General features: G+C 49.0%; 1 protein-coding gene across 1 annotated transcript in view; it reads left to right on the top strand.

Moving 5' to 3' along the window:
- The window catches only part of Klhl29 (kelch like family member 29), a 131,484-nt gene that overhangs the window by 97,601 nt on the left and 17,940 nt on the right, over positions 1–15,943 (top strand). Inside the window, exon 4 of the mRNA XM_035447244.1 lies at positions 10,374–10,512. Within this exon, the coding sequence (XP_035303135.1) occupies positions 10,374–10,512 (139 nt within the window). The remainder of the gene's footprint in view (positions 1–10,373; positions 10,513–15,943) is intronic.

Genomic DNA, 15,943 nt, shown 5'->3' with positions numbered 1-15,943 from the left:
ACCTCTCCCTCACAGCTCACTCATGTTGCTGGCAGCAGTTACTACTGGAAGATGCTCCATCTTTCCAGACAGCTAGCTTCAAGTCCCCCAACTATCTATGCCCAGGGTCATCTATGTAACTTCTTAATTCCATCTCTAGGCTTAAGATCTATGGGCTTCTGAGGCTGTAAAAATGACTCTATGGTTAAGAGTGCTTACTGCTCTTGCAGAGGACTCGAGTTCAGTTCACAGCACCCAAAAGTTAGTACCTCCAGCTCTGGAAGGTCTGACAGTCTTCTGGACTCATTGGGCACCTGTACTCATGTATGTATATACCACACACATATACACATTTAAAAACTTAATGATTTATAGGTTCCTTACCACAGCTTATTTAGCCTTTCCTGATGGTGTCAACCTGTACCACTAGCCTCATTTCTTACCATCCCTTTCCCCAGTTGCCCCTGCTTGGAATACAGTAATGCATGGCTCAGAGCCTTTGCACACACAGGTTGCTAAGAAAATCTCCTGTCTTCTACCTGCAATAAGTTCCACTCTTAAGATCAATCTAAGCTCCCATTCCCTGTGAGTGTGCACATCCATTTGCATACTTGTGTTCTTCCAGCATCCATAGATTCTGCCATAGCATCATTAATGACTGGCATGTCTGCCGTCAGGAGCCTGGGACACCAGCCACAGAGTCCATCTTGGACAAAAATCAGAGGGAAGGCATTTGCTAGAGCCCAGGAGCTGGGCTGGGGATTAGAGCAAGAATGGAGGTCACAGAGCCAGATCAACCACAGTCCCCATCCTTTGGGGACTCTGGGCATTTTGATGATGGCAACTAGATTCCTTTTACTCCAGGACCTGGCCCAGAGCAGGCCCTGTGAATGCACCTCAGGCCACACACAGTAAGTGAGCTCAGAGCAATGCATCACCATATGTGCCAAGGCTGTATGCATTCTAGGCAAAGGCTGTAGCACTGGGCTACATCTTCAACCTGCCTCCTGTACACATAACTCTCTTCTGGTGACATAGGCAGCAGTTACTCCTTTACTTCCTGGCCAGTTGTCCCTAGGTAACCTGCACATAAAAGCCACCAGTGACTTCAGTGTCTCAAGGGATAGCACTGGCCCTTTCAAGCCTTGGAGCCTTCTTCTTAGCTTACACTCTAGCTACTTGGGGTATTCCCTCTGAGTCTTTCTTAGACAAGCACCACCCCGCTTTGGTGCCTCCCGGGTCCCTCAGGCAGAACCAGGCATTCCTCCTCCTCCTCCTCAGTACTTGTCCCCATTGGCACAGTCATTTCAGTGTGTCTCCCAGTAAATCTTGCACTGCCCCAGGGCTGTATGTATGTGCATTCATTCACACGTGTTCCTGGCACACACCCAGTACCCTCGGTATGCAGCACACAGGAGGCATGTTTCATGAATACACCAGTGAGGATGTGTAACACTCCAAGTTCCTGGAACTCAGCGTGTCAGTCAGCCTCTGAAGGAGATGTCAGTTCCCCAGTCATCACATCCACAGCCCCTGGGAATGTTAGCTAATGTGGTTAGGGAGCTGCTTGGAACAACCTATCTCTATCTGTACTGTGGGGTGTATGTAACTCTCCAAGGTTCTGAACTTGGCTCTTTCTCTCAGCCCCAAATAACTGTCATGACTGCTCTAACTACAGTCTCTCCAGTAAAAGATTTTCCCCCATCCCCCAAAAGCCCAGCCTCTCTGTGGGAAAGACACAGGACCTCTGATATATACACTGTAGGCCAAAAAGTTTCATAAAGACGAGAGCATTTCTAAGAACATGAGTGATGTCCCCACTCAACTTAATATCTGGGACCATATCTGAGTCTCACCCTCCCCTGTCATCACAACCTATGCCCTTCGAGACACCACCCTCCATTGCTGTATTCTTAGATCATATAAGGATTATAGGAACTCCTTTCTCCCTAAATGCCCACTGGCTGCCACTAGCCCCTCCCATACCCTACATGCCAGCTTCCAATCACCCCAAAGCCCCCAATGTCTTGATTTGGCTCATCTGTCAGTCCACTGCCCTGCAGCTCTCCACACTCCAGGAGGTCACCCCCAGAGCCCTACCTCTCCTCTGTAGACTCCTTCCCACCCCATCCTTGACCTCACTTCTCACCCAGCTTCTCCCAAGCTTTAGACTTCTCCAAATGTCTCCCAACACAGAATCTTCATGATGTTCTCGACCTCTCATCTCAGAATGTCCCTTTCTCAGCTTCCACCCTCCAAGCAGAAAAATGAGTCAAATAAAAGCATCTTTAGCCAGGTGGTGGCGCAAGCCTTTAATCCTAGCACTCAGGAGGCAGAGGCAGGCAGATCTCTGATTTCAGGGTCAGCCTGGTCTACATAGTGAATTTTAGGACAGTCAAGACTACTCAGAGAAACCCTGTCTCAAAAAACCAGAGGAGGGGAGAGGAGAGAAAGAGAGAGAGAATGAGAGAGAAAGTATCTTTAATAAAGGCTAGAAGGTCTAACTGCTGCTAATGTTGACCTAGCCAGGAACTTCCTCTGACTGTAGCCTCCGGGTTTTCCCAGTAGCCTGCCTTGCTTAGCCAAGGACTACCTCATCACCCTGCAGTGGAAACCACCATCTGATCAGGTTCCTTAGGCTGGGGCTGGGTCATGACATTTGTGGCAGTTTGAATGAGAAATGTCTCCCATAGGCTCAGTGTTTGAAATGCACTCCCCAGCTGGTGGTGCAGTTTGAAAATATTATGGAAACTTCAGGAAGTAGAACTTTGTTGATGGAAGTTTGTCACTGGAAGTGCTCTTTAAGTTTTTGTGGCCTGGCCACACTTCCTGTTCTCTCTCATTCTCTGTGATCAGTCTGCTTCCTGACAGCCATCTTGACCCCACACCCCTGCTGTCATACCTTGTCAACCATGATGGATTAAATCCCCTCTGAAAAGCTTCTTGGTTTGAGTATATAACACTCTACCCTTGCCCTCCCCCTAATTCCTTCCCAAATGATCCCCCAGGCATGGTCTGTTGATTCATGCAATTGGTTATTGGATTACATTTAGGTAAACCTTACCATCAAGGTGGCTAGAACCCGGAGTGGGAAAAGGACCACTCCTCCCTAGCCCCTGTGTCAAGGCCACGGGCAGCGGCTGCTGCTCAGGGTCAGCTGAGTTAGTTGGTCCTTCCTACAAAGGTCATTTAAGGTTCTTCTAAACAGCTAGAGCTGAGCAGAATTCAGTTTCAGTCTCTTCCCAAAGATCTAAATCATGAATGGAGCTGTGCTTTTAGCAATGATACATCACCCTTCAAATTGTGGGTTTACCACTCTTGTTATTAGCATTGATATCTCATAGGCTTAGAGGGTCTTGACTTCTACAATGGGTCTATATGCGTCAACACAGCTAGATCTTTTTACTAGTTCAGTTGAATTGTGTTTCAGAACATTCTGACCACTTCCCACAACTCCCCGTGTGTTCTTTAGCCCATCTGAATTCCAATCACAAAAGGGGTATGTGTGCCCACACACACACACACACACACACACACACACACACACACACACACCTGGGTACCATGTACTCCAGGGCCACAGAAACAAGCCATTCAAATTGCAGCCTGGAGAGGAGACAGGTAGACAACAGAGTCCTCTAGAATGAGGCAACCAAAGATCTCTACCTGATACTGAGGCACCAACAAAGTCTCTTGAGACCACAGGAGAGAGCAAAGCATGATGTGATTGAGGGACCTCTATGAGAATCCCTAGAGGACACTGCATAAAGCCGAGAGGCTCGAGGGACTTGTAGACTCTTAAGTTTAAGAAATAACTTGGTCAAAAGAGAAGGAAGTGCTGGGCATAGACTCAGAGGATGGGGACATAGAGAGATGATGAAGCTGTAAATAAGAGTAAGAGCAGACCCTTGAAGGTTCTGTGAGTCCACAGAGAGGAGTTTAACAGTAAGGACATCCCCAGAAGAAGAAAGGGCCCTTATGGTAGCAGACTGTAGTGACTCAGGGATGACATCAAGTTTTTCCAGGCATGTTCTCCCCAGGCACAAACTAGCAATTCCTGGGTGATCCCTAGGCCTTGGGATAGAGTATCAGTCCAGGGGAATATGGGGGATGTTTCTACTCATTTTGTGAAGATTTCAAAGCAGCTGTAAGGAGAGCTGGCTCCAAGTACTTCATGGATGGCCTGGCTATACAAAGCATCCATTGAGGAGGCCGTTTGTGCAAGGCTCCCATTGTCCCCACAGTGTCAGCTCAGATCCAGCTCCTGTGCTCCCAGATGAATTACCCTCTGGACATGCATGACACAGTCTTCACTGGGCTTTCTCAGTGTATTTCCCAACTGCTCTGAGTGTATAATGTTTTCAGGTCCTTTATCATATATGTGTCATAAATACCAATGGGACCAGGAGCATTTATCACTTAGCTGGGTTCCTGCTTGAGCTCTGAAAAAAAAAAATTATTTGGCTGCACAACCTTTCTCAGGGCCCTGATTTAATGGTCTTCTCTGCAGAAAAGCCACTAGAATTCTTTGCCTTTCAATATTTGACACCCCTTTCTCTTTATTACCACCTCAGACAGCCCTTCTAGACCAGCTGGAATGAACCTATTAGTCTTTGACAAATAACTTGTGTCATTTGGTGAAAAATATGCAGAAGTTTGGCTTGGTTCTGTCTGTGGTTGCATTCTCCTTTAAATAAGCACACAACTCCAGGCAGACCCTCTTGGTATCCCCCCGGTCCCTCTCATGCCCTACAAAGCTGGGGTTGTTTCTATGGGGTTGTTTCATCCCAACCAATTATAATCAGGCTGAACACTAGGGTGGCTGGAGATACCCATAACTGTGTGGAAGCATTAGCCTCAGAGCGGCATCAGTCACAACAGATGAAAAGCATCTGCTCACATAGGATGTAAGTCAGGAGGAAATTCTGACACACAGCACAATGTAGACAAACCTTGAAGGCACTCAAGTAAAATAAACCAGTTCTGGGGGTGGGGGGGGGACAAACGTGTATGGTTTCACTTGTAGGATGTCTCCAGGGATGCCAGTCACAGAGACAGACAGAATGGCAGGCAGGGACTGGAAGAAAGCAGCTAGAACAGTTATGGTTTCGTGGATATGCAGTTCTAATTTAGAAAGGGTTTCTAATAATTAGTTGTGAAACAGTGTACCTGTGTGCAACACCACTAAACTGTACCCTTAAGAGGTGGGCATGATGGAATGACTACACATTTTTTAAAAATTAACCTCACACCAAACTAACAAAGGGAAAATTGACACAAGCAAGTTCTGAGTTCATGAGTCCATCATCTCTTCCTGCCTTCTAAATCAAATGGCTCCTGCCAGCTAACCAGCAATTCTCAAACATACTGGCTAAAATGGAAACTCGCTTATTTAGAGTATGGGTCTGGCTAGGCAATTTGAGGGTTAAGTCAGACTGCTATGGCAGCCAGCGGCTGGCCAGTCTACATGACACTCTAGGATGACTTCATCTCTGCTCTGTGCTATCTATCATCCTCCAACAGGGGATCCCCAGTTTGTTTATGTGAGGTGATGGTAGGGATCTCCAGAGGTTGCAAAAACCAGCTGTGGTTAGCACCCATATAAGGTCCTTCTACTTCAGTCTACGATCCAAAGCAAATCATAAAGTTAGTCATGATTCAAAGGGTGAGAAATGACCTCTGTCTCTTAATAGTAGAGAATTTTTGCAACTTACTGTGTGGGTTGCACACATGTCAGGCCCTGAGCTGAGTATTGCCGGTAAAATACACACACATACACACACACACACACACACACACACACACACACACACACACAATGCAGTCATGTGCAGGAGGCAGACATGTAAATAAATTATATACAAGGCATAGTGTGCTGCAAAGAAGGCAGCTCGGGATGCTGGGAAAGTGTGCATGGAGAGGCAGAGGGCAGGAGCTGTAGGAAGAAGAGGCAGGGAGGCCTGGGACCAGGACTGGCATGGGAAACCAATGGTCGTCAGCCAGAAGAAGAATGAGGGAAGACAACGTGGGCAGAGGGGAACACATTTGGAAGTCAGATGCTGCTGGGGGCACGGGGACAGTAAAGGAAAATGGAGAAGCCAGGGATGGAGGACATTTTACTCCCTCTGCTCACCTTTGACGGGGCCATTTAACCAGAGCTGTGGCTGTATACTATATGGAGCTGCAGTACAGAGGTGGCTTGGAGGAAGGCTGGCTGGAAACTGGGAAGTATGCTCTGCTTATGTGCTTTATGCCAGGTGGTCATAGTGGGAGAAGAACCCCTGACTGGGCGGGGGGAGGGGGGAGTGCAAGGCACAGGGCAGCCAGCTCTGTAAGCATGGCAGCTGGTTCAGTAAGCATAGGGGTGAGGCATTCCACTCAAAACCAAGAAGAACAGAAAATACCCCCACATGCCAGCCAGCAGGAATGGAAACCAAAGCTATGGCCCTCCAGATGGACTCAGACTATTTAGCCCCCTCACTAATGTGGAACCACTGAGTCTTTGCCTGGGGAGGGCCCAAGGGCCTTTGGGCCCACCCTGAATCCTGCAGTTACAAGGTGCTGCCCGGAGCTCTGAAAACCCAGCCTCTGGTGCAGGTTCCACCCAAATCATGTAGCTCTTCCCATACCAGGCCCAGCTTTTTGGAGTGTTTCCAAGAGACACCTCAAAAATTCAGGAGTGTTATTCGGCTCCAAGACAAGTGTGAAGAAGACACTCAGCTTCCACCCAGGCCAGTAGGTCCTGGCTTACTCCTGTGGATTCAGGGTGTGCTCCTGACAAGTATAGACTGTGATGCCCACCCTCCCTGCCAGCATGCTGCAGGCAGTGGCAAGCACATACCAACTGATCAATACTTGGAATGCGCTGGGCCTGCTGTGAAGAGGAATCCCCTGGTGAGCACTTTCATAAATTGAAAAATTCTTCTGGAAGTGAATAATCGTCCCCAACTATTAAATCAGATTTCTGAAGAGGTAGAGCCGTAGAGCACAGAAAACATGTGTAGAGAGAGATGGCGCCTGAATCCCAGACACATGCCAGGTCCGGACCTGAATTTGGGATTCCTGGTGGTGCTGCTGGAATTAGGGATGTGGCTAGAGTCTTTGCCAGAACCTTGACCTATAGGGAAAACCTTTGAAACATCAGAACACAGCAGGTCCAGGAGTGGGATGTTGGCCTGGTGCCAGCACTAGCTAACTCCACAAGTACATGGGGCTGAATCTACTTTCCAACACAGTATGATGACCAGGGAGCCACAGAGCTACTTAGTCATACAGGAATTGGAGGCCCACAGGTAGGGGTAACTCACCCAGGGCCACTTAACTATCCCATGACAAATCTAGGACCCAGGAGCTAGACAGATGACTGGGTGGTTGAGTATGCATACTGCTCTTCCAGAGGACCAGAGTTCAGTTGGCAGCACCATATCAGGTGGCTCACAACTGCCTGTAATTCTAGCTACTGGGAATCTGATGCCCTCTTCTGGTCTCTGCAGGTACCTGCTCTCATGTGGGGACACACACACTCTTAAATTTTTAAAAAATATTTTAAAGCTCTAAGAGTTTGGAATCCTCGCCTGAAGATTCCCCCACCTTTACCTCCACCCCTCTCTTCACTCAGATGACATAATCCACCAGGCTCACTCAGATGCAGGCTCTGTAAGAATCCAAGCATCACAATTTACATGAGCCCTGCCTGGCCCCACGGGTCCATCCCTGAGTACCATAGGCTCACCTCCAGCCTAGGCCTCTCGCTACTACCTGTGCCTTATCATCTCTTTCTCTGCAGGTTTACTCCAAACCAAACTCTTCCCCCCGCCCTTCTCAGATGTCCCTTTGTCCCCCTGCTATCCCATAGCAGCTGAGGCCTAAATGCCTTCTCTGGTGTTCAGTGCCCATTAGGCCTCTTCATCTTTCAGTGAGATCATGGAAGGGTTCCACCATCACCAGCAGTTTGAATCTACTTCAGTGACACTGGGCACAGTAGGTGCTAACCATACACCACATCATTAACTTTCAATAAGCAAGGTTGCTGGGAATCCTTTATTTTACCTTTCCAAGGCTGCATATCTCACAGAAGGCAGAGTTCAGGTTCACCCTCAAGTCTGTCTCCAAAACCAAGGTCTCTGGATATTGGCTGTCTTCCTGCCTCCCATTGGGTTTCCTAAATCACTCTCGTCCAGGCTGGCTGTCAGATCACTAGAGAACAAAGCTAAACCTCTCTCTCTACTTCCCTGCACACAATCCTCTGCAGCACCCTCGGGCCACAAAACGAAGCTCAAGCTGCCAACTGTGGCCTTCCAGCTCTGCACTCACCTATACCCACCCATGATGGGGGTTGTCCTTCTGTTCATATGCTTCTCTTACTGGTTGATGAATAAAACACTGTTTGGCCTATAGAGGAAGGAAGATAAGCGGGACTAGGAGACTAGGAAAATTCCGGGAAAGGTAGGCAGAGAGAGACTGCAAGGAGACGTCATGTATCAGAGGAAGGAGTAACAGGTCCGGACCCTTCTCCAGTAAGTGGAAATACTTAGATTAATAGAAATTGGTTAATAACTAAGAGAGAGCTAGCCAGTAAGAAGCCCTAGCCATCAACCAGCAGTTTACAAGTTAATATATGTCTCTGTGTGCTTATTTGGGGCTGAAGAGAGGGTGGCGGGACCTGGCAGGACCAAGAAATTCCAGTTACACACCCACACAGCCCACACCCTCCAACCTTGTCTCTGGGTCCTGTGGAAGGTGGAGGGCCCAGCCAGAGTCATCCACATGCACACCTGTGAGCATTCTCCCATAATTCCAAGTCAGCCTACTATGTGGTTAGGGGTCCCATGGCTTAGCATGGCCTGTGGCTTGGGACAGTTCCACCACCTCAGTCCCCAGCAGACACAGCCCAAGCCCAGTGTATCCTTGTGAAGAAAGGCCTGCCTTACTGTCAAGCTCACCCCGAACTGGACTAGATCATGTGACCCCCCTGGGGTCTACAGATAGAAGTAGGAGCTTCAGTTCCCCGTTGAAATATATAAATATAGAGGCTCAGAGAGAAATAGAGGACCAGCCACAGGTTGGGGTAACTTACCCAGGGACACCTAACTACCCTGTGACAAACCCAGAAGAAGAACTAAGGGCTAGGAGAATCTCAGCATTCAACTGATACTGACCCTATGTTCAGGCTTGAAGTCAGGAACACCAGAGGGTAATTCTAGAAAGCCAGCTCCACTCAGCATAGTCGTGAAGGGCTTGAAGTGATAATAATGGGACTTCCCTGTCATTGTCTGCCTGATGACAGTCTAAGTCACCCTGACACAAAGGTCTAGGCCTCTGATGTCCAGCCACTACAGCCAAAGGATGAGGGGTCCTGACTGCAGCCAGATGTGGTGGGGCTAGTGAGAAATGTTTAGCCAAAGGCCCGGCAGGCTCTTCTCTCCTCCTCCCTTCTAGCCCTTGGGGTGGGTCTGGGAGAAGATGTTGACATCCCTAGGTCTGGAGCCCACAGGCCTGGATTCTGTCTGTGCCAGCCCAGGTGGCCAAGACTCCAGGCAAAGGTAGGTATACACTGGGGCAGGAAACACCCTCGTCCCATCCCCAAGCCACTCCTAAGACCTCCACAGGCTGCAAAGTGGCTTCCTATTGTCAAATGCACAGGCAAGGCTGGGCACCCTGGAAGGCTAGCCTAGAAAATGGGGCTGATGCAGAGAAGCACCCCACCCAACCCACCTCCACCCCTTGCTTGCTTGCTTACCCAAGAAGTCCCTGAAAGAGTGAGATGGAAGGAGGCACTTGCCAAGCCCTTGATGGGCCCTTCTGTTCTCTGGCTTCCCTTCCCAGGAAACCTGTTTCATGCCATGGCTTGAGTGTCTAACAGAAGGGATGCTGTTTTTGCAGGGTTTGTGGGTTTTTGCTCCTCTGAACCATGTCCAGCCCATCTTACATCACAATGCCATGCTTTACTTGATACATCAGCACCATTGGCATTTGGAGACCTTATTCCATGGTTCTAGGATAGATTTTTTTTTTTTTTTTAGCTGTTTGTGGTAATGTATTTTCTGTTTCCAATTGTCAGTATGGGAATCTATCCCCACTCTACTCCCTGATCTTTCAATATCTGGGTTTGATTTTTTCTTAATCATATTTGGGTTTGGTTTGGTTTTGGGGTTTTTTTTTTTTTTTTTGCTTTTTTTATTTGTTACTCCCCTGGTTATGTAGCCCCTCCCAGTGGCTGCTTGTTTATGCATTGTTTGTGACCTCTTTTTGACTGTCAGTGTTCAGCCAGCCTTGCCAAGAAACAATATCAAGTATTTTCTATTTCTCTACTTCTTGAAAAAAAATTAATTAAAAATAAAAAATAAAAACCTCTTAATGGGAACCTGGCCCTGTCTGTCTTCTCTATTCTGCAGAAATGTTGAAGGAATTGAACCAGCAGCGCAGAGCGAAAGCGTTTACAGACCTGAAAATTGTTGTTGAAGGCAGAGAGTTTGAAGTCCACCAAAATGTTCTAGCTTCCTGCAGCTTGTATTTCAAGGACCTGATTCAAAGGTTTGCCTTCCTTCCAGCTGTGGTCGGGTCTGTTCCTTCGTAGGACGCTTTTGTGTCGCTTTTCTCCCCTCTCTTGCAGGTTCCTGAAGTGTGACTCCCTGTCACAGAGCCAGTAGCCATCTCTCCTCTCCCTCCCCAGTGCCCACACACACACATGCACACGCTTACACACATGCGCGCGCGCGCGCGCGCGCGCGCACACACACACACACACACACACACACACACACACACACACACATAGCCTCAGAGCAGCCACTGTCCTTGCTTGCACTCACTGCCTCACTGGCCACCAGGAGCTAGCCCACATTAGGCCACACACACACCCCAAATCCCATGTTCTTAGCAGATCACAAGCCCTTCCTGAAACTAAGAGTACTATAGGCTCCATTTGAAGGGACCATTACACACTGCTCCATCCCTCAGGGTCCCCAGATCCATCATCACCACTGTTGATGGTGACCCTATTACCAGGAGAGCATATTGAGCAGGCCATCCCCACTGAGGGACATCAGGCACCCCAGGGACTGCTCTTTCCCAACTTTGAGTCAGGGAGAACAGTGTGTAGGCCAAGCCTCATGCTTGAACCCTGGGCACTAAGTGAAGACCAGGTGTGTCCTAAACACGGTCTCTCGGCCTTCACCTTCCCCCAGCCCACCCTGGCCCCATTGGCTATTTCTCATTTCTACCTGGATCATTGTGAATGGTGCCTGAGTATCTTTGTTTTTCCATTTTGTTGATTTAAAAAAAATAATTGTATTTTTGCTGTCTCATACCCTTGCAAAGATGTCAGGGCCACCTCCTAGCTCCTTAGTGAGGGAGAGCAGCCAAGGGGCCAGCCCAGGGTAACGCTCACGTTTCTCTCACCCATCAGCAGATTAATGCCGCTGCTCATTTTGCCTTGCAGCCTCTCCGGGGCGGACGCTGAGCCTGGACAGAGCTCAGAGTGGGAGGACAGGACCTCTGCTTGCTTCCCAATGCTGTGTTTGGACTTGCCAACTAACCCCAGAGCGACTGTGTTTTGTTTCAGGATGGCATCTCCTTTCCTGTCCCTTGTGTCCTTTGGTGTAGAGCCAGGCCTCCGGGTGTGTGAGGTCCCACTCGGCCTCATTGGCCAGGTGCCACACAGGAGGGGCAGGCTCTTTGTGACATCCCATTTCCTGGACAACTCCGTCTCCTGCCCCCATGCTTAGGTTCCCTGTGTCTGAGGGCAAGGGGGTTAGAGGTACAGTCTGGGGGAAGAGGAATGTCCAGTGGCTCCTTCAGTCCAGGGGCTCTTTTTTTAGGAAGTTCCGGGAAGCAGTGGCTAGCACCTGGCTACAGGAACATAGCTAAATAATCCAGGACCTTGGGCCCTGATCCAAATGGGCGACAGTATATGCAGTTAAGGTAGATCAGAGGTCCAGCCCTGGACTTGAACCACATGGGGAAAGGAAGCCTTTAAGTGCCTTTGAAGACACAGCAAAGCCAAACTCCACCACATGACAGGGATGAGGACCCAATAGGTGGGACCTTCTTGGACAGACAGGAGGAGGAGGAAGACCCTTCCAGACAAGGAGGGTAGGGACAAAAACAGATATGAACCAGGGACAGGAACAGGTTGCCTCCCCAGAAACAGACGTTAGCAAGCCCCGCCTTCCCACTGACCTCCTGGGCTTGCTGTGAGGTGAGGGGCAGGGTGCACAACTACCTCAGTAGCCCTGATGGGAAAGGATGGGCATTCCATCCAAGCAGTTGCTGGGAGAATGAGGGCATCCTTGGGAGTCAGGAGACCTGGGCCCTACACTTGTCTCTGGCACTCATCCTGTGACTAGTCTGGTCACACCCTCGCTCTTAGGCCTCAGGCTTCAACAGCTATAAACCAGAAGTTAGTCAAATGATGGTGAAGGGGACAGTCAGTAGTAGATGAACAAGACCAGCCTGGTGAGGCTTTACAAGTTTGAATGCCAAGACATGAGAGAAGAAGGTGTTGGGAGTCATAGAAGGAAAGAGAACCATAGAGTCCAGTGTCAGGTGTGAGCTGGGGTAGATGGCAAGGAGAACACAGGACATGCTGTGTTTTTAGGGCCTAGAGGGCACCCAAGTCCCTTAGTGGTAGGTAGACAGGCAGATGAATCTGAGCGAGTCATGGCTGAGGTCTGGGGCCTTCAGCATGCATGAAGTAACATCAGGAATCAAAAGAGAAACGGAAGCTGTTTGTAGCCATTTTGAATTTCCTTTCTGTGTCCTGGCTGCCATGCCCATGCTGCCATTCATGCTGCTGGCTGCAACAAATGCTTTTAAAGGAGGGAAGCGAGATCCTCACGGGAAGATGTTATCTTTGTGAGCCACAGGGCCCCCAAATCTTCATGGTCAGATACTGTCACCATGTTATACCAGTCCCCTTCACATCAGTGGCCCTCAAGCTTTAGCATACAATGGTTGCAGCCACTGGGACAGAGTGGGCCAAGGGTTCCTTTTCAGGGGCTGTCGTCTTATGAGGTGAGAGAGCAAGGACAATCTGTGTCTCAGACCTTTTATGGGTCAATACTAATCTGCCTTGGCTGAGCATTGTCAGAGCAGGAGACACCCCTGCCCCTTGCTGTAGCAGCACCTCAGAAATTCATTCAGGATTCCTTTCCACCACCAACCTAGGTCCTGTGTCCACTGCTCCGTCCCCATTCTCAGTGTGTCTGCCTTTCCTGGAGCCATGCAAAGGACATAAAGGAAATCTCATTCCTCTCTGCAAATAGGCAGAGTCTCTCGTGGGCCAGAGTCCAACCCAAAATCCTCAGCATTGGTCAAAGCCTACCCAAAGTCCTCAGCGATAGACAGTACATGGATCAGAAAAGGGATGCATGAAACAGACTGTGAGGAGCCTGGCCACACATACACACCACACAGTGTGTCTATGTAAGACCGAGCAGAAAAGCTGGGTCTGCCCAGTGTGGCCTCCCACACAGCAGTCAAGTCCCTTCCACCTCAGCTGTCTGACCTACCTTACCTAGGCTTTTTTCACATTTCTCTTGATGAGCTAGCCCCTTTAAGCCATCCTTCACCACTTTCTTTTTTTTGACAAGATTGCCACCTGGTGACAAGTTTTCTAGATGTTAGCTTGAGGAGTTGGCATGACTAGAATCTGCATTTTGCAGATGAGTGTCTTGAAACCTCAGGCATTTAACTGACAGAGATATTGTCTGACACAGAAGCCTTCTTACCACCCATTCTCTAACCTAGAAAACCAAACTGTGCTTTCTGTCTGTAGGCAAAGTCTGAGGGAGGAAAGGGAAGTTTCAGGGCTGACACCATATACAAGCAGGGCATGTGCAGTGTACATGTGATGTTAGGGACACTGGCCAGAGAGCCTGCCAAGGACAGAATTCCGCTTTAAGACAGGCACTTGTGTGAATACCTGCAAGGGGCCTGGGCCCTCTAGATGAGGCCTGGAGGCCGAGGAGGCCATGGACAGGAGTGCAGGAGCCAGCAGCAAGCCAAGGGCAACAGAACCCACTGGCCTGCTCCACCTGACCTTTGATGGGCCAACTTAAGTTCCATTGGGTGATCAGAGGGGAAACTGAAAGACAGCAGATGGGGACACTGCCTTTGGACAATGAGGAGGGACAAAGAGCTAAGACTCTGCCTTTGGGAGAAAACCAGAGACAAAAAACAAGGTACTGCCTTCAGATGATTAGTGAGCTACTCATCCCTCCTTTCTCTGCTCATGTAATAGACGGGAATCCAGCAGTGGCTCTGGATTTGGACTCCCAGGCCTAGAGCATCTCACCCGTTGCCTGCACGGTCTGCCCTGGCTTTTCTTCTCTGGACCATGGCAAAGTCCCTTCATTTACCCTCTGGGCACAGAGAATCTCTCACAATCCACAGGTGCCAGAGAGACATTAATCAAGCCAGTCCCTTCCACTTAATGGTCGTCTGGCTAGGCTACAGGCATCAGAGAGGACGTGACTATCCTTCTTAAAAGATGGCAGTGACGTCTCTTGCCAACACTGGCACTTCAAACATATCTCTGAGTCACAGCATGGGAGAAAATACCTAGCAACTGAGAAAACCTGTCCCTTACCATACCAAAGAGGACAGAGACCTTGAGCACGATAGGCAACCCTGTAGCTGAAGGCCCCACCTCACATAGCCTACTGGACCATGTGTGATATGTGAATTTTCTTCTCTTTCACATTGGATGAAAACAATGAATTGATTTTTTTCCTAACCTTATTTTCACAAAGCCTGATGCTAAGCTCTGGGCTTTTCCTTCCTTCTTCAGCCGTGATGTGGGAAGCTAGAGTGGATACTGAGTCCATGACCCACCTCACCAACTGACATGGAGCTTTTCACATACCAGTGAAAATATGTACCCTGTACCTCTTTCCCCAGGTGCCTGTCCCCTTTCTCATCTAGAATACACAGGTGTACCTTGAATACAAGGCAGCAAGAAGAGGGATTAACACCTCCTGGGTTTCGGCACTCTCAAAGTGGTCCAAGGCCTGCATAAGTCCACAGGGCCCAGTGGGACTTGGGTATGCACAAACACAGTGCTCTGAAGCTAATGACATGGGGCAGGGGAGGAATTACATCAGACAGATGGAACAGAGTGCCAGCTGTGTCCATCACCAGCCTATATCTGCCACTCACCATTGCCCTACACTTCCAGACAGTGCCCAATGCCAATGTGCATTGTGCAAACACCTGGCCACACAGGCAGATGAGGGAGGGACAATTTATCCCAGAGGAGTTATCTGCTAAAAGCATGTTCTCCAAGATCCAACTAGTCAAAGATAGGCAACTCGGACAAGTCCATAGACCCAGCCATGCTGAGCAGCCACTGCACCAAGGAACCTGGACTCTCCCAGGTAGCCCCACTTAGAAGAAAGTAACTTCATGTAGTTCTAGTCTCCTGCTGGAACCCTCAGACAGTGTATTCTGGAGCGCCACACTTCTGCCATCCCCCCAAGATTGAGAATCACACAGTGTTACTATTGTCTATTTCTGTGGTTCTGTACATCCTCGTGCCATTGTGTCATGACCCTCAGAGGCCAGCCACTCACTCTAAAACCAGCCTAAGACAGAACATTCTTCATACCTGTGGCGAATGTAGCCTTATAGCCATGATCATAGTTGCCCATCAGGTGAGGTGTCCGCTAGGGGACCTCTGCTCAGAGTAAAGAGACCTAAGGAGTGCTAAGTAGGAGCCTACAGTCATCTAATGACTAGAAGCAATCATTGCCAGCCTTTGGTGGCCATTGCAGATCTCTGAGCTACACATGAGCCACACAGTGAATGCTATCTGTGTGCCAAGGGGATATCCAAACTCCCATGCCTCTTCTAGAACTTTAAACTAGGCTACTAATAAAGACCTGTGTGACCAAGTGGAAGGGGCTAGCTTTTCTAGTCCTAGGAACCTCTTGCACTGCCATGCAGATCATTTGTCCAATAGAAG

This window comes from Cricetulus griseus, chromosome 7 (assembly GCF_003668045.3).
Source record: "Cricetulus griseus strain 17A/GY chromosome 7, alternate assembly CriGri-PICRH-1.0, whole genome shotgun sequence".
Lineage (NCBI taxonomy): Eukaryota > Metazoa > Chordata > Mammalia > Rodentia > Cricetidae > Cricetulus > Cricetulus griseus.
The sequence above is the reverse complement of the archived record's forward strand: the minus strand, read 5'-3'. Positions and strand labels throughout refer to the sequence as shown.